The sequence below is a fragment of the Coregonus lavaretus genome, assembly GCF_964263955.1.
Source record: "Coregonus lavaretus genome assembly, chromosome: 13".
Lineage (NCBI taxonomy): Eukaryota > Metazoa > Chordata > Actinopteri > Salmoniformes > Salmonidae > Coregonus > Coregonus lavaretus.
Window position 1 is genome coordinate 17,254,456 of NC_140000.1, and position 19,562 is coordinate 17,274,017.

The 19,562-nt window shown below is 41.9% G+C and overlaps 2 protein-coding genes across 2 annotated transcripts in view; one reads left to right on the forward strand and one right to left on the reverse strand.

Annotated features, from left to right (window-relative positions):
• The window catches only part of LOC311139800 (putative leucine--tRNA ligase, mitochondrial), a 36,336-nt gene extending 30,583 nt beyond the window's left edge, over nt 1-5,753 (reverse strand). Inside the window, exon 1 of the mRNA XM_084174756.1 lies at nt 5,618-5,753. The gene's annotated coding sequence lies outside the window, so the exon portion shown is untranslated. The remainder of the gene's footprint in view (nt 1-5,617) is intronic.
• Nucleotides 5,754-18,205: 12,452 nt separating this feature from the next.
• On the forward strand, nt 18,206-19,124 carry LOC311140414 (transmembrane protein 158-like). The gene has a single exon (XM_084175455.1). The coding sequence runs from the start codon at nt 18,225-18,227 to the stop codon at nt 19,038-19,040; it is 816 nt and encodes a 271-aa protein (XP_084031581.1). The 5' UTR covers nt 18,206-18,224; the 3' UTR covers nt 19,041-19,124.
• The last annotated feature ends 438 nt before the right edge of the window (nt 19,125-19,562 follow it).

The window sequence follows — 19,562 nt, forward strand, 5'->3', positions numbered from 1 at the left end:
AATATAGATAACAGAATAGCCATGACCATTTAAGTTGACATTTGACATTGGGTGGACTGGCAGTCATCTTTGTGGTAGTAATTAGATGTTAACATTTGTATTATATTTAAAATGTTAATGGTGTACCAGCCAAATTGCAGTGGTCTGAAGGGATAGGTCCATTCTACATTTTTACATTTTACATTTACGTCATTTAGCAGACGCTCTTATCCAGAGGGACTTACAAATTGGAGCATGTTGTATCTCAACCGATGGCAAGAAGAACACAAAAATATATATATATTTATTTGCGAGAAAAAATATATATATGGGAGATTGGAAGTGATGCAGACAATTACATTGATGGAAGTTACAATCTATCTGCAATATTAAAGCTGATCTACCCCCCCAAAAAATATTAAAATTAAAATTAAAAAGAAGAACACAAAAACCTCAGATGGTGTGAAATAGGGTCTAAGCTTCAACATATGCAATTCTCATTTTTTTAAATCTGAGTTTACGTGTTTTTTGATAATAAAAGTTTAAAAATGACAATTTTTATTCAACATTTTTTTTCAAAGAATTAATAAAATAGTTTGACAACACAGTCTGTAACTTTTAAATTATATTAAACCCAACCGTTTATCTTTTCCAGTGATGAAAACACGAATGTCTCATGGTATGGCGGGGTATGCAAAATGGGTCAATTTTGAGCACCTTTATCTCCTGAATGTTTTGGCATTCACATCCTAAAAGTCAATTTCTATTAGGCTTGGGCGGTATACCGTATATACAGTCTGCTCCTCCCCCTCTGAGCAGAGCAGGCAGGCCCGTTGCCCTAGCGACTCCAGACTCCACACACACAGGGTGTAGACACAAATAGGGTTAGTTATAGACATGCTGCTGGTGAGCCAGCTTTGTTCATTTGCACAATGTCTCTCATTCACATTCGCTTGTAAATGTCCAAAGTCACCAAAAATGACATTTGGTAGCTCCTACCAATATACAGTACCAGTCAAAAGTTTGGACACACCTACTCATTCAAGGGTTTTTCTTTATTTTTACTATTTTCTACATTGTAGAATAATAGTGAAGACATCAAAACTATGAAATAACACATATGGAATCATGTAGTAAATAAAAAAGTGTTAAACAAATCAAAATATATTTTATATTTGAGATACTTCAAATAGCCACCCTTTGCCTTGATGACAGCTTTGCACACTCTTGGCATTCTCTCAACCAGCTTCACCTGGAATGCTTTTCCAACAGTCTTGAAGGAGTTCCCACATATGCTGAGCACTTGTTGGTTGCTTTTCCTTCACTCTGCGGTCCGACTCATCCCAAACCATCCCAATTGGGTTGAGGTCGGGGGATTGTGGAGGCCAGGTCAACTGATGCAGCACTCCATCACTCTCCTTCTTGGTAAAATAGCCCTTACACAGCCTGGAGGTGTGTTGGGTCATTGTCCTGTTGAAAAACAAATGATAGTCCCACTAAGCCCAAACCAGATGGGATGGCGTATCGCTGCAGAATGCTGTAGTAGCCATGCTGGTTAAGTGTGCCTTGAATTCTAAGACAGTGTCACCAGCAAAGCACCCCCACACCATAACACCACCTCCTCCATGCTTTACGGTGGGAACTACACATGCGGAGATCATCTCACAAAGACACGGCGGTTGGAACCAAAAATCTCAAATTTGGACTCCAGACCAAAGGACAACTTTCCACCGGTCTAATGTCCATTGCTCGTGTTTCTTGGCTCAAGCAGGTTTCTTCTTATTATTGGTGTCCTTTAGTAGTGGTTTCTTTGCAGTAATTCGACCATTAAGGACTGATTCACACAGTCCCCTCTGAACAGTTGATGTTGAGATTTATATGTGACTTGAACTCTGTGAAGCATTTATTTGGGCTGCAATGTCTGAGGCTGGTAACTCTAATGAACTTATCCTCTGCAGCAGTAACTCTGGGTCTTCCTTTCCTGTGGCGGTCCTCATGAGAGCCAGTTTCATCACAGCGCTTGATGGTTTTTGCGACTGCACTTGAAGAAACTTTCAAAGTTCTTTTAATTTTCCGTATTGACTGACCTTCATGTCTTAAAGTAATGATGGACTGTTGTTTCCCTTTGCTTATTTGAGCTGTTCTTGCCATAATATGGACTTGGTCTTATACCAAATAGGGCTATCTTCTGTACAGTGGGGGAAAAAGTATTTAGTCAGCCACCAATTTTGCAAGTTCTCCCACTTAAAAAGATGAGAGAGGCCTGTAATTTTCATCATAGGTACACGTCAACTATGACAGACAAATTGAGGAAAAAAAATCCAGAAAATCACATTGTAGGATTTTTAATGAATTTATTTGCAAATTATGGTGGAAAATAAGTATTTGGTCACCTACAACAAGCAAGATTTCTGGCTCTCACAGACCTGTAACTTCTTCTTTAAGAGGCTCCTCTGTCCTCCACTCGTTACCTGTATTAATGGCACCTGTTTGAACTTGTTATCAGTATAAAAGACACCTGTCCACAACCTCAAACAGTCACACTCCAAACTCCACTATGGCCAAGACCAAAGAGCTGTCAAAGGACACCAGAAACAAAATTGTAGCCCTGCACCAGGCTGGGAAGACTGAATCTGCAATAGGTAAGCAGCTTGGTTTGAAGAAATCAACTGTGGGAGCAATTATTAGGAAATGGAAGACCTACAAGACCACTGATAATCTCCCTCGATCTGGGGCTCCACGCAAGATCTCACCCCGTGGGGTCAAAATGATCACAAGAACGGTGAGCAAAAATCCCAGAACCACACGGGGGGACCTAGTGAATGACCTGCAGAGAGCTGGGACCAAAGTAACAAAGCCTACCATCAGTAACACACTACGCCGCCAGGGACTCAAATCCTGCAGTGCAAGACGTGTCCCCCTGCTTAAGCCAGTACATGTCCAGGCCCGTCTGAAGTTTGCTAGAGTGCATTTGGATGATCCAGAAGAGGATTGGGAGAATGTCATATGGTCAGATGAAACCAAAATATAACTTTTTGGTAAAAACTCAACTCGTCGTGTTTGGAGGACAAAGAATGCTGAGTTGCATCCAAAGAACACCATACCTACTGTGAAGCATGGGGGTGGAAACATCATGCTTTGGGGCTGTTTTTCTGCAAAGGGACCCGGACGACTGATCCGTGTAAAGGAAAGAATGAATGGGGCCATGTATCGTGAGATTTTGAGTGAAAACCTCCTTCCATCAGCAAGGGCATTGAAGATGAAACGTGGCTGGGTCTTTCAGCATGACAATGATCCCAAACACACCGCCCGGGCAACGAAGGAGTGGCTTCGTAAGAAGCATTTCAAGGTCCTGGAGTGGCCTAGCCAGTCTCCAGATCTCAACCCCATAGAAAATCTTTGGAGGGAGTTGAAAGTCTGTTGCCCAGCGACAGCCCCAAAACATCACTGCTCTAGAGGAGATCTGCATGGAGGAATGGGCCAAAATACCAGCAACAGTGTGTGAAAACCTTGTGAAGACTTACAGAAAACGTTTGACCTGTGTCATTGCCAACAAAGGGTATATAACAAAGTATTGAGAAACTTTTTTTATTGACCAAATACTTATTTTCCACCATCATTTGCAAATAAATTCATTAGAAATCCTACAATGTGATTTTCTGGATTTTTTCCCCTCATTTTGTCTGTCATCGTTGACGTGTACCTATGATGAAAATTACAGGCCTCTCTCATCTTTTTAAGTGGGAGAACTTGCACAATTGGTGGCTGACTAAATACTTTTTTTCTCCACTGTATACCAACCCATGTCACAACACAACTGATTGGCTCAAACGCATTAAGAAGGAAAGAAATTCCACAAATTAACTTTTAAGAAGGCACAACTTTTAATTTAAATGCATTCCAGGTGACTACCTCATGGTTGAGAGAATGCCAAGAGTGTGCAAAGCTGTCATCAGGGCAAAGGGTGGCTATTTGAAGAATCTCAAATATAAATTATATTTTGATTTTTTATGGTTACTATATGATTCCATGTGTTATTTCATAGTTTTGATGTGTTCACTATTATTCTACAATGTAGTAAATTGAAAAAATAAAGAAAAACCCTGGAATGAGTAGGTGTGTCCAAACTTTTGACTGGTACTATAAGTAAACGTATATCCTGGGGTGAGAGAAGGACGATATGACAATCTGGATACCGCCCAACCCTACTTTCTATCCACTTCTTCCATGCCGGGCAAACAAGTATAGATTTACATTTACATTTTCGTCATTTAGCAGACGCTCTTATCCAGAGCGACTTACAAATTGGATAGTTTTGTTTAAATCAAAAGGGATGCTGTCAAAAAGGGATTGAATTCACATTTATTTACCCTATATTATTATAATAACATAGCAACCTTGACAACAGAGACACACTCACACAGACACTTGAGTGACACAGATGCTGCTGACATGACACATCATGAAAATATTTCCCAAGAAGTGTTCCATCCCACACAGCATATAAGTCAAGGCCCTTGGTAACACAAGTGGGTCAGACGTGTCAACCTCCAATTGCCCCTTGCAATTGCCTCTAGTAAAAATAAAAATAAACAGAGGCGAAGGGTATTTTCCTGGTCACTAAATCATCATTGCAAGACTGCCATAGAAGACAGCAAGTGGTTTTCACTCTATACAGTAGGCTAGGTTATATCCCTGAGCTGATGATGTGTGCCTATGGAGGGACTGCCTGGGAACCTCTCTAAAGAGCCTATAGCCTAGTGGTAGTTAGCACGTCCATATCCATACAGAAGGTGACACATTGACACACTCAATGAATCTTTAAGCCTACTGACATGGATAACTTGAAGGAGTTGGTTTTATATACGCTATCAATCTTTGAGAATTCAGCTAAATGTTAAGTACTTCAAGTATGACAAACAACTCACAAAAAAGCACTACATGCATGAACAGTATATGTCAGTATCTTTCATGCACGACCAAGTCAATAATATTGAAACATTTGACATGATGATTGTGTGCAGACTGTAGAGCAAGTGTCGCTCGCTCACCAGCCAGCAGCATTCATTCTCCTCAAACACCCACTCAAACCATAGATGGAGACATCTGCTCTGCTGTAGCCTAGCTACTCTATAGTCTCTATGGGACATCAGTGCAATGCCACAAATACACTATCCTCCAGCTAGAGCAGAGAGAGAGATATATAGAGAGAAAGAGAGAGAAAGAGACATACACAAGGTTGTGTCTGTGCATATGAGAGTGTGTGTAGGAGAGAGAGATAGAGGATAAGATGTTTATATGGTTACATTGACCCTTGTGAATGCCATATCTTTACCATAGAGAGCCTTGCATGCACCTTGAAAGATTCAGGCGATGCAAATCACGTTGTTCCAAGTTCACAGGGTAAATACATTAGCATTTGTGTAATATAATAGTTTTATGTGCTTGTTAGTTATTCAACAAATGAATCACGAATACCGTTAATAAGAAAAATAGCTAGCTAGCTAGAACGCGACTCGAGCTATCATTTCTTGAAATGACAGCCACATTAGCTAGCTAGTGACATTTGTAAGCTAGATGTTGCATGTTGAACGTCAGTGAAAAAGTAGCTTTGATCACAGGGTTTGAAGTTACTCACTGTGTTCAATTTCCAAATCCTTGCGTTAAGCGATATGGCTTTTATCGTGATCCATTATCTATATCAGATTCAAAATGTTATTGTGCACGTAAAGTCGTTGTATTCACCCTGTTGTCATGGCTTACACCTCCTCAATGTGCGCCGCCATGTTTGTCTTTAAAAGCTTTATTGACAGCTTCCTCTTAGAACAACGTAACAGAGCGTGTGTGTAGCATGTTACATGTCATCTGTGTGGCACACTTTTGCGGGACCCTAGACTTGATTTTATACCCAACAGTCATCCAAAACAGGTCGGGTCTGTTCCACAACTCAGCTGTATTGGCAACCAGGTGAGTTAGGGGATCTATCTTACAGTGTGTGGCTAACTCTCTCTGCAGCTATACTCATATATTGATTTTGTGTGTGAATGTGTGTGTGTGTGTGTGTGTATGTGTGTGCATGCGGGCAGGCATGTGAGTTCATCTGAGTTCCTGTGTGTGCCTACTTGACAAGACATCTTGTCATTATCCCCAAAATGAAAACAAATTAATTAACTGAAACCAATCAAAACATGAAGGATGAATGTAAATGCAAATGTAAGCATTTTGTATACTAAGAAATAGAAAAGTCTATTTCATGCTTCGGATGAAGTTGAATGGGATAGGAGTGAGACTATTTTCTCAAGGTCAGCCTGTCCTAGTTGCACAGTCAGCTCTACTTCTCGTTTGTTCATTGTTGTCACAATGTGCTGTGAATGTCTTTCAAACAGCAAAACTTTTATCTGTTTCACCGTCATAACAGATACCATACCCACTGATACAAATTCAGTCTAGGCATTCTCAGTGTTGCCTTGATGCAATCTTTCCCATAGTTGTGATCTCAAAGGGAAAAGCTTGCAGTTGCATTCTCAAATGACATGGTTTCTGCCCACATTGTCAACCTGTGTTTGTTGCATGATGATATCCTCAGGCACCTACTGAAATAAATACATAATCACCTTGACAGTACCAGTCAGCAATGACCAAGATATACTGTGTAGTCAACCCCAACTTCTGTCTTCTAATTCAGTGAGTCTGTATTACCTTCAGTGAGTCTGTATTACATAGGTTATGGAGTATTTGGTGTCAATAAATGGAAATTGTTGACTTTAGGCTACACATAAGTTATTGTTCTCATTCAAATTAAATTACTTGGATCTAACAGCTAAATATTGAGCTGTACATGTTAAAAGTTCAAACTTTAGACTACCAGCGTTTGCTTTATTTTATTAATTGCAATGGCTGGTAGGCATGAGACGGTTCTGCTGGTTACCTTAGCAACCCTTTAATCTCCACACCAGATTGTTTTCAGTTAAAGGATTTCGATTTGTGGAACGGGGAGTTAGGCGAACCAACAAACACACACACGCACTCACACATACACACACACACACACAAAGGCTCTCCTTAATCTTGTTACAGAGGGAAAGATACAAAATCACTAACTACTAAACAAAAACTGAAAGACCTTCTGTTATGTCTTGCAGTAGCACGTGCCTCTTTGATGTCGACTTCCATGGTAATATGATGACTGTACAGAGTACAGACTAGAGTGTTTCCATGTACTCCATCTCCATCTCCATTACAGAGGAGATAGATCCAACGTGGAGGAGGATGCCTCGTCTAATCAGAGGCATTTCTCTATGAGAGATCCCCTGAGCATGCACCTTTGATCTGACTGACTCGCAGACAGAGGGAAGGAACACAGAAAAGGGAAAAATAAGTGAAAGATGGAGACGGGTGGGTGGTGGAGGTGTGGTGTGGTGGGGTGGGAGGGATAGTGAGCGGCAGAGAAACAGCACAGAACCGAAAGGCTCTGTACTATCCATAATCTGATGTCAGTGTGCTAAACTAAACCTGGGGTGCCGTGGCCGCTCTCCTTTCACGTTGTATATCAGAGTCAAGCGGACCACGTCCCTGCCCGGGGCACAACTCACAGGATGTGGTTATGAGGAGAAATGGATGGAAGAAGGAAATGGGTTTTTGACAGTATTTAGACAGTTTCCTCCTACTGCCCTTTTAAAGAATAATCTTCATTCAGCTGATCACTGATGAATGAATGAACGAACAGGACAGCGGGCACATACGCACAGTACTTACAGTACCTTGCAAAAGTATTCATCCCCCTTGCCATTTTTCCTATTTCGTTGCATTACAACCTGCAATTTTAATTGATTTTTATTTAGATTTCATGAAATTAGACATACACAAAATAGTCCAAATTGGTGAAGTGAAATGAAAGAAATAACTTGTTTCAAAAAATTCTAAAAAATAAATAACTGAAAAGTGGTGCGTGCATATGTATTCACCCCCTTTGCTGTGAAGCCCCTAAATAAGATCTGGTGCAACCAATTACCTTCAGAAGTCACATAATTAGTTAAATAAAGTCCACCTGTGTGCAATCTAATTGTCACATGATCTGTCACATGATCTCAGTATATATACACCTGTTCTGAAAGGCCCCAGAGTCTGCAACACCACTAAGCAAGGGGCACCACCAAGCATGCCGCACCATGAAGACCAAGGAGCTCTCCAAACAGGTCAGGGACAAAGTTGTGGAGAAGTACAGATCAGGGTTGGGTTATAAAAAAATATGAGAAACTTTGAACATCCCAAGGAGCACCATTAAATCCATTATTAAAACATGGAAAGAATATGGCACCACAACAAACCTGCCAAGAGAGGGCCGCCCACCAAAACTCATGGACCAGGCAAGGAGGGCATTAATCAGAGAGGCAACAAAGAGACCAAAGATAACCCTGAAGGAGCTGCAAAGCTCCACAGCGGAGATTGGAGTATCTGTCCATAGGACCACTTTAAGCCGTACACTCCACAGAGCTGGGCTTTACGGAAGAGTGGCCAGAAAAAAGCCATTGCTTAAAGACAAAAATAAGCAAATACGTTTGGTGTTCACCAAAAGGCATGTGGGAGACTCCCCACACATATGGAAGAAGGTACTCTGGTCAGATGAGACTAAAATTGAGCTTTTTGGCCATCAAGGAAAACGCTAGGTCTGGCGCAAACCCAACACCTCTCATCACCCCGAGAACACCATCCCCACAGTGAAGCATGGTGGTGGCAGCATCATGCTGTGGGGATGTTTTTCATTGGCAGGGACTGGGAAACTGGTCAGAATTGAAGGAATGATGGATGGCGCTAAATACAGGGAAATTCTTGAGGGAAACCTGTTTCAGTCTTCCAGAGATTTGAGACTGGGATGGAGGTTCACCTTCCAGCAGGACAATGACCCTAAGCATACTGCTAAAGCAACACTTGAGTGGTTTAAGGGGAAACATTTAAATGTCTTGGAATGGCATTGTCAAAGCCCAGACCTCAATCCAATTGAGAATCTGTGGTATGACTTAAAGATTGCTGTACACCAGCGGAACCCATCCAACTTGAATGAGCTGGAGCAGTTTTGCCTTGAAGATTGGGCAAATATCCCAGTGGCTAGATGTGCCAAGCTTATAGAGACAATCCCCAAGAGAGAGGGGGGGTGAATAGTTATGCACGCTCAAGTTTTCTGTTTTTTTTGTATTATTTCTTGTTTGTTTCTTCAAAGTGGTAGGCATGTTATGTAAATCAAATGATACAAACCCCCCAAAAATCCATTTTAATTCCAGGTTGTAAGGCAACAAAATAGGAAAAATGCCAAGGGGGGTGAATACTTTCGCAAGCCACTGTATGTACTTGATACATTCACGAAGGTCAAAATTATCCTGAGGGCTCTTCGATTCAAGGTGGATTGAATATTATTCTATCATAGGATCTGAAAATAAAATAAACAAGGCCTATAGGAGGATTGTTATGAAACTATAACAGGATTGCCTATGAGTTGTGTAGATAGACAATGCATTGTATTTAGAATATTGAGAATAGGATGGGTTTGTTTGAGGGTCACTAATCCTAAAGTCAATCTCCATTGATGTGCTTTGATGTTTTGGTTCAATACAGCCCCTTAGCTAAAGACACAAGGTGAAACAGCCTGGGAGTTCACATCACAGTGTGAAGGAGTTCTCTGTGTGGGCAAGGGATTTATCTTCCTGGACTCTGTACTGTTAAAATAGAAAGACTCAAAACACCATCATTGTGTAGTAAAATCATAAGGAGTAGTGCACTTAAACTGAGATCTGGTGTTGGGAGGGTGTTTGAATGTAAACCCAATGTAAGTGTTGTGATACACTGAATGTATTTCAAAACAGAATGGATGTCACGTTCTCTTACAGACGGGACGGACCAAGGCGCAGCGTGATATGCATACATGTTTATTTATATTGAATAAACGTCCAAGGTAGACAAACCACATACCTCACACGGAACAAGATCCCACAACTAACTCGTGCCAAAAGGCTGCCTAAGTATGGTCCCCAATCAGAGACAACGAGCGACAGCTGCCTCTGATTGGGAACCACACCGGCCAACATAGAAATATACATACTAGAACATCAACATAGAAATATACAACATAGAACATACACACCCTGACTCAACATATACGAGTCCCTTGAGTCAGGGCGTGACAATGGAAGTACCCTGAAACACCCAAAGTGGTTCTTCAATCTGAATAATTGTGTTTTTAAGAGGGTGTTGTTGTGTTTCTAAGAGAGTGTTGTGAAAACACTTTTTGGTGTTTCAGTGCATGTAAAAGGCAGGATCAAAACACAAAAATAATGTTTTGTTAGACTGTGTCTCTCATTCAATCAAATGGCTTTACATTTCTAAATGGTTTATAGCATAAATATTGATTGCTAATTTTCAGTCAATATTTTGATTTAACATTTTAAAGACTGGGTAATTAATATTTTTCCTAGGGTAGACTTTGGGACTTGTTATAGGCTACAGTTGCCAGGCCCATTGTGAGATTATAAATAATGTTACAATCAAAATGTTTAGGGCTATGTAAGTTATAGCAGAGGTAACGTGTAAAGTGGGCCTTCATCACTGGTATTCATGTGAGAAGGTGGATGTGAAACATCGCCTTAGTTCATTTTAACAGTGTGGGAGGTTATATGAGATCAAAGCAGGAGGACTGTGGGTTATTTCAATGGCTGCAATGAACCAGGAATGTCCTTTTATTGTGGTTGTTGGAAGGTTGTTTTTGGTTTGGAGGGGGCACACAGGATAAGTGACTCAGTGGTTGGGATAAGACTCTCTTTCACCCTTAATTTATTTTTCTCTCATTCTCTCCTCTTAGTTTCACAATTATTACATGATTCCACTTAATTTGCAGTTTAAGTAATAGCTCACAAACCAATATTGTAAAATAACACAGCCATCTATTCACCCATAATTACTGTGGGATGAACTAATGACTGACAGCTTTGATCAGCTCCCTTTTTGCCTTTGAATGTCAGTTCAAACACTTTCTCTGGTGCCTGTTTTTAAACTAAAGTAATCTATTCTGCAAGCAGAAGTAAAGTCCACCTCCACCCACACCCGTCCTCCCTCCCTCCCTCCCCTCCTCTCTCCCTCCCACCTCTCAGGCTCAACCATGACAAACAACCAATGGTAATCACACCCTCTCACCATGTTTCGGAGGGTGATTACAGTTCACACACATTCACACACATGCACAGAACCAGATGACAAACGATCACACAGCATCGGAGAGAGAACGTTCCTCCTCTGTGTGACTGGGTAGAGGAGAGGATGCGGTGGTGTGGTAGGTGAAAGGTGGTGGGGGGGGGGGCTAGTCTGTCCCCATCTGTCAAAGGTGACCTTTTGGGGGACGGCCGTGTGATTCACGTCCATGTCAGCTGCGCTGAGAAGTGGCAGCATCGGCGCAGGCAAGAAGTAATCTCACACCATCTTGACTCCCAGGGTCCAATGAGGAAGGGCCTGATCAGCCTCTGCCTGTGATCATTGTTCAGAGGGTCTGATAAGTGTGATGTTATTTCCAGGGCCTATTTCACGTTGACGGCCCCTCAGCAGGCACCGACCGTGCACTGTCTGTGTCCTTCATTGATATTTTCCCAGAGAAGACAAAGATAGAAAAAGAGGAAAACGGTGGTATGGTGAAGACGGAGGGTTCTGAAAGGCAGAAAGAGTAGAATTGTTAGTTAGAGACCATAGAAACGTCAGGGACACAGACATCCAAACTCATTACCGTGTCAACTGTAACATTTCCCTTGGTTTTCAAGCAAGTGTGTTAACTTTGACCCTGGTGCTCTTATTCGTCAGGTGGAACAGCAAGATCAGTTCTATTTTGAGAACGATTACTTCTCAGAAGCATTGTTAAACAGTTTCTTACTTTTCACTAACAGTGGTATGCATTCTGACAAGCCATCATAGTACTGTAGGAAGAAACTGCATAACAATAAACTCAGATACAAAACTGAACGAAAAAGTAGTTTGGTACTAGTGCCTATACATCACGTGCCAATACATGAGAAGTTTCTAATCAAATCCATAATTTACACCAAACTATATTGCCCCATAGTAATCCATCTAGCCTTCAACAACCACTGAATCTCCTGAGAGACCTTATTAAGAAACACACAGACATTATAGTTCGTATCATTCCTCTGTTCTTTCCCAGTGCCATTATAACAGGTCGACATGGGAGTTCAGATTCACATCGTCTTGTTTTACTCAGTGTTTTGATGTTGTGTGTCTAATACACTGTGTTGCTTTGCCTCATCAAGGCTGATAGTTCTCCTTCCTGTGAGAGAGATGAGCACTTCCACATACAGTACATAACAACACAATGCTTCCTTCCTTCCTCCGCCCGCCATTCCGCCCGGCTCCTAACGGGACTCCTCGGTAATTAACGCTACTAATTAGTGCTCCTCTCTCCTATGGATCCCTCTGCAGTCTCACAGACACTGGGGGTAGGGGGAGGGGAAATTGTGTGTACCCCGAAACATTTTGTTACTCACCACAATCAAGGGGGCATTTGGGGGCATTTGAGTCGGCCTGTCCAACACTCAATCTATATTGTAATCCATTTGATTTGATTATTTGAATCCTCATTAGTTTTCGCAGGGGCAGCAGCTATTGTTCCTGGGGTCCACAAAAAACACAAAAAGTAACAAAACAGTCACACAAATGTAAAATACATTGATATACAAACAATACAACAACAACAACAACAAAAAATAATGTGTGTCTGTGTGTGTGTATGTTTGTGTGTCCGTCCCTCATTTATATTGGTGTTGTCGCTGTTGTTGTTTTTTAAGGCATGTACAAATGTAGTCATGTACTCATTCACTGTATGAGTACACACACAACCACACCAGCCACATTGTCTCACGTCAAATGGCATCACTCCTCCACGACGCTCGTCCCTCAATCGGTGCAGATGGAATCGACGTGCTATCTGATGTAAGACAATGCACCAGCCATGCAAGTAGCTATAGAAACTAACATAAACCCTAACCTGAACACACATCCTACCCAGAGGCACTTTTCAAGTTTCTCCTAAAGATGGAATCAGATGGACATTAATAATATAATTCCTCTCTAAATCTCTCCACTTCTAAATTGTCCCTCATCTCAACCAATAAGTAAAGGTCAGCTGGTTACCATGGTGATGGGTCAGGGGACTTGCCATTGTTGGAATGAAAAGGAACAGCGGAAGTAAGAAGAATCAAGGGACTCAGTCACAAGGCTCAGATCCACAAAAGGAGTGAGAGCATGGAGGATGTGGAGACAAATGTGTCCAATAGCCAATATCTAATTAAACAGGTTGTCTGTGTGAACCTATATTACAGAGTAATAGTGCCTGTCTGCTCCTGCACAGTGAGAGTGGATGGAGGACAGACCAGAAGCCACGATCAGGTCTCTTTTTTAGCAAGGTCCCCGGTAAAAAGAGATACATTTTGAGAAAATGAATCTTTTATACATTCTCCTTTGGCACAAGAGAGACTTTTATCTCTGTCCCATTAGCATTTTTGGCGCTGAAGCAATTTACATTTTTATAGCATAATTAATGAACAAGAAAGTAATTTACATTTTCGCTCCATTCGCCGGGCACATTGTCTGTCTGGAGCATATTTGATATTTGGAGGGGGCCAGTACTTGGGAATGTGTGGGCGAGTTTGTGTGTCAGTGTCTCTGTATTTTGTGTCGATCAGTGTGTCAAGCAGTGTGTGTGTGTGTATTGGGGGAGGAGTGTGTGTGTATTGGGGGAGGAGTGTGTGTGGGAGTTTTCGTTGAAAAGACGGAACAGAATAGGCCTTAATAAACAACAGGGGAGGAATAGAGGAGGAGAGGTGTTTTCAGGTGCAAATTGAGTCCAGAGGCGACCTGTCTTTTACTTCAGCTGGTGCTCACATCAAAAGGCTGGAGGCAGTCCTTCACAGCAAATTAAACCATTCTAGCAGCTCAAAGGGAAATATAATTCATACAAGTATCATACATATTCCAGAACAAACATAAAAAGAGAAACTGTGTCATTATTGTTCACCCTTTTTCCCTCTCCAAGTTGATGACCCTTGTGACGGTTAACCCTGTAAGGCCTGGCTCTTATCTTTTGAAAAGGGCTCTCACGTTGATAGGGGTTTTCTGGCTTAAACATGAAAGGAAAGTTAGAATAAGGAATATCCCATATGACATTAGTGTATATCAGTGAAAGAAAGCGACCTGGCTCTACGTACTTTACTGGTTTGTGACTCACTGACATCGCCCCCAGTTAGAGGGGAATAAAGCAGCCCAAGAGTTAACACACAGGAACTTTATTTAAACACACTGAGGAAGATGAATATGGGGATGCACATGGGAATGTACATGGGGATATAAAGTGGGAAAGATAGTGGAATGGTACATTCTTAGAAAAAAGGGTTCCAAAAGGGTTCTTCGGCTGTCCCCATAGGATAACCTTTTTGATTCCAGGTAGAACTGTTTTGTGTTCCATGTAGAACCAAAAAGGGTTCTTTAAAATGTTCTCTTGTGGGGATAAGGTTCTAGATAGCACCTTTTTTTCAAAGAGTGTAGTGGTTCTGTAATGGACAGAAACAGTGGTAATGAATACACACATACCAAATGAATACACCAGGGCACAAATGCATACACTCTAAAAAATTAGGGGTTCTTCTAAGATCCTGAAAGTTCCTTGAAGAACATTTAGGGTTCTTGGCACTGAAAATTGCCCCCAAAAGGTTATTCCAAGAACCCCATAGGAGGTGGGGTTAATCGAGGAACCTCCTTAGTTGGTGGGGGTTCTTGCAGGAACTTAACTGCCCAACTGAAACATTTGGATTTGAATTTTAAAGGACAGCAGGTGCCGGCACTTAACTGAAACATTTCAAGATCTCCTCAATTTAAGGAAAGGTTTGTCCCTTGTATGATCTAAATTGATATTGTTTTATGATGATACCATCTATCTTTTCATATTTGTGCAAATCTTTCTAAAACAGAAAATGGACACAATTCAATGGATTTCAATCAACAAATAGGTATGAGTATGTATGCTATATGAATACGTTGAAGGCTAGCTGTATTGGGTGCAGATGACTGAACTTTTGTGTCTGTGTCTGCAGGTATACAGACGAGGAGGCATACAAAGGTATGTCAATTGGTATTGGTATGTTATGCAGATCACATGTACCATACTCCTCCCTTACCTCTTCAATGAAAATCCCATAGGACTCTACATTATGGACAAGGTATGTGTATGAAAACCATTATCAAAATGTTTTTTTCATTCACATTTACCACAAAAACCAAGGTAAGAATACTGTTGTGTGCATGTTTTGTTACTCATCTGTATAATTACTATTTTTTGGATTCACAGACTTCACCCTTCCTAAACCTCTGATGAATATAACAGCAAACCTGTTTGATCACCATGCACTGCAAAATCATTCTGGATACGAAGAACATCAACACATTAACATCAACATGCCAGAGGATATACCCATTGGACTTGGGGCTCTGCTGGGAGTATACCTCATATTTTGATTTTTTTATTCTGCTTTGCTGCTAAAATCTTAATAAACACTGACAACTAAAATGTATTGTTATGTGTATTATTATTATTATTATTATTAATAATAATAATAATAATAATAGGGGAGGGGGGTAGTTCAAAGTTATTCGAGGATCAATTAAAAGGGGTTCCCCCACATTTTCAATTTGAAGAACCCCTAAATGATACTCCAGGAATCTTTCATTTTTAGAGTGTAGATACAGAATCTTACAGAATACAGCAGTAATAAATGCCAAAGGACTGTATAGACTGCAAATGCCATCTGCAGAGTATTACACAGCACAGTAAACTCAGAGGGGGAACATACAATAGACAATAATAGTAACTAACTATGAAGAACAATATACAAATGTCACACAACTCACTTTGGGTACCCACATCATCCCACCAGTCCAGAGATATGAGTGAGTCCAGTTGTTGTTGGGCAGAGACAGATGTTGCTCTCTGCCACTGCTTGAGGGAGACTGCAAGTATTGTGTGACCTGCAGAGTCAAGAGGATGGGCATTTATCTGGCCCCCTAGTAACCTCCCTAGAAACCTATCAGGGCACAGGTCACACAGGTCAGAGAGAGTTTGAAAGGCAGGTTTATGTTACCCCCTAGACCAGGCCTGGGCAATTCCAGTCCTCGGGGGCCTGATTAGTGTCACACTTTTGCCCCAGCCCCAGCTAACACACCTGACTCCAATAATCAACTAATCATGATCTTCAGTTAAAAATGCAATTAGTTTAAATCAGCTGTGTTTGATAGGGATGGGGCAAAAGTGTTACACCAATCAAGCCCCCGAGGACTGGAGTTGCCCAGGCCTGCCCTAGACTCTCAGGCTCTGGTCGTGGGGGATGGGGGGTGGAGTGTGGAGCTTAGAGTTGTGAGGTGCTGATAACAGTCACCGGCAGGGAATTCGTAACAATCATCTTTAGTTTATTTGACCCTGCAATGAATGTGATTTATGCATACCTGTGGTCTAAATTATACATCTAAAGTGTTTTGTGGGGTAATTTATCTCTGTTTTGAAACTGTCAACTGCAACAAGACAAGCCGTCAGGATGTGTTTTCTTCTCTTCAGCCAGGCTTCAAGCCAGACATGGGATATAGACGTCCAGGGGACATTTTCCATTGAACTCTGTGACACAGCTATGTGTGTGAGCGTAATCTAATCAGGTCTGTACAAAACCAGTAGACACAGAACAGAACAATAGCCTACATCGTGGCAGAGGGGAGGTTTCGGACATTGTCACATGCCAAAATAGAACAGGTGTGCTAGTAAAATAAAAGCAACAAAAAAATAAAAGCCCTGCCAATACTGCAGCCAGCTGTGTCCCCTTAATGTGGCTGTAATTCTAATCAGGTTTCCCCACTCACAAAATGGAGGTGTTCCTAACACATTGAGGTTCAGTGTACTTTCCAACATCAAATACACTCAGGGAACAATCCTATGTGTCACAGAACAGCTGAGTCACACTCACAAGGTGCCCTACCTACGCTTATAGAGAGAGACAGATGTTTACTGATGTGCCTGGCTACCCATAGCTACATGTCCCAGTAGAATTTGCCATTAACGTGCCTCCATAACAGCTGTCTGTCACAAACTGATCCCAACACTTGGCATTATTGAGTCTGCTGGTGGTGGTGGTAACACATCTAAACATGCACTCTAAGCAGTCTGCCTAAAGCAGTCTGATTAAGACTAAATCTATTATCATAAAGAGAGAGCATCTAACTTGATTACTTCCCCTTAAGGCAATTCATCTCCGGCACCTGCTTTGATTTGATATGCCTTGCTCCTGGCATCTTAAGGGAGATTTCACTGCCATCTTATGCTTGTAAATTACCATAAATTGGTCTGCACAGACTCACCCTGAAGAGGCATTTGAGGATAATCAATGGATTGACTGATTCTATTGAATGAGCACCAATTATAGGACTCTACCTTCTCATAGAAAGGAAGAGGTAGCGACAAGCCAGGAATCACTGATGGTGTGGCTAGGATTTAAAACAAACAATGGAGAGGTCTATTTTTGTTTATTTGCAGATTTATTCCCTATTTTTTACTATGTGGAATTCATGGGTTGCTGTCCGCTTCAATGGTGCTGAATCTCGAATCCGCTTTAGCACCATTGAACGTTTTACTCTTTTGACAAAGTCAACATTTGAGTCATAAGGTGAATTGGTGAATTGTATTTTCCCCAATCACAATTCATATTACAGGCCTAGGGACTCAGTTGACCAAATAGAAAGCAATAAGGGTGATATGTTTTGACACAATTAAACATTACACAATAACTTATCCGTCCCAGGGTTGCAGATTTTCTACAGGGAGGGAGGACGAGGAGGGGGAATGCCTTGTATTTGCGCACAGCATCTTCCACCCACCCACCCTGATCATGAAGCCGCGCACGCATTAAGTGAAGAGAGGCGCGAAGGTTGCAGTGCATGTTCCCAGATAGGGCTACTCCTCCTTTCCTCCCTCACCCACCTGAGAGAGAGAGCATCAGGGTCCTCGCAGCACACCACCGCCAATCTCTTGCAAAGTAGCGCCCAGTAGCAGTTTGGCAAGAAGCCAGTTACTTTGGGAACCAAGGGGAGGGGGCGAGCACGGCGCGTGTGACGGGCAGTTGACGTTTCCAACTGTCCTCTCCGGCAATGGAAGATGCACACTATGGATGTTTGTGTATGCGCTGGAGACGGCCGTTTTCTGTATTTTATTAACGACGGACACGCCTCATCAGTTTCCTTGCATCCCCACCGAACATCATGCGAGTAGGAGCGACGCACCCAATGCCATGCTGAGCAACTCCCCGGGTTTTCTGCTGGCCCTGACCACGGTAGCCGGACTACTCCAACGGTGCCACGGCTGGAGCGACGAGGACCTCCTGTTACCCCCCATCAACTCCACTAACAGATTCTTGGCCAACTTGGAGGTGGACGTGCGCTACTCGAAGAGGTCGGTGGAGGAGAGCGAAGCCTCCTCGTCAGATACTTCGTTACAGCCGTTGCCACAGTGCAACGTCAGCGTGCAGAGACTTTTCCCCACCTCGCTGGTGGCTCGTTGGGACAGCAACTTCGGTTTCCAGTGCGATGTGTTTATATATACCGCCAATAACCATGGAAGGGCTTTTTTCTCTGCTGCTATCAACAGAGCCATCTCACCTGTTCTCATCGAACACCTCGGAGTCACCGGCGGCCAGCAGGAGTTTAGATTGTGTGTTGGATGTGGCATGTCACGATACCGGCGATTCGGCAAGTCAAAGGTTCAACAGACGGGGGATCCCATCAATTTCTGCTGTGTTGACTTCAGCCTTGACGAACTAAATGGGGACAAAAGTTGGAGATTGAACCGTAAACCCATCGAGTCAACTCTAGTGGCTTGTTTCATGACTCTAGTGATAATAGTGTGGAGTGTTGCTGCCCTCATATGGCCGGTGCCTATCATTGCAGGATTTCTGCCCAACGGAATGGAACAGAGACGGCCGAGATAAAGAATGATCAAATTCTGGAGATAAGCCCCCAAGCCAATAGGCTAGAAATACTGTAGAAGACATATTTCAACGTTTTTTTCACATTCTACCCATATGAAATAATGTCCGTTTCCAATTGTACTGTTTAGAATGAAAGAGTGCATTTATGGTTTTGGTCTATTTCCTATTTATAAGACCAATAGTTTTAAAGGTAGGCTGTGTTATTGTAAATCTAGCCTATAGGTAGAATGTGTTAACAACATTTCACTGTAAACAGTGTTTGTATGGTTTTAAATCTTTGTAAGATTATTGCCTATAGGCCTTTCAGTGGTGTAGTGGTGCCTGAAGAAGTGGGTATACTCAAATATTGCAAAAAATATCCCAAACAGCCCGTCTGGCGAAGGAAAGGTGCCCTGTGTGAAAATTATACGAGAAACAGTGACATACACTACCGTTCAAAAGTTTGGGGTCACTTAGAAATGTCCTTGTTTTACATTTACCTTTTAGTCATTTAGCAGACGTTCTTATCCAGAGCGACTTACA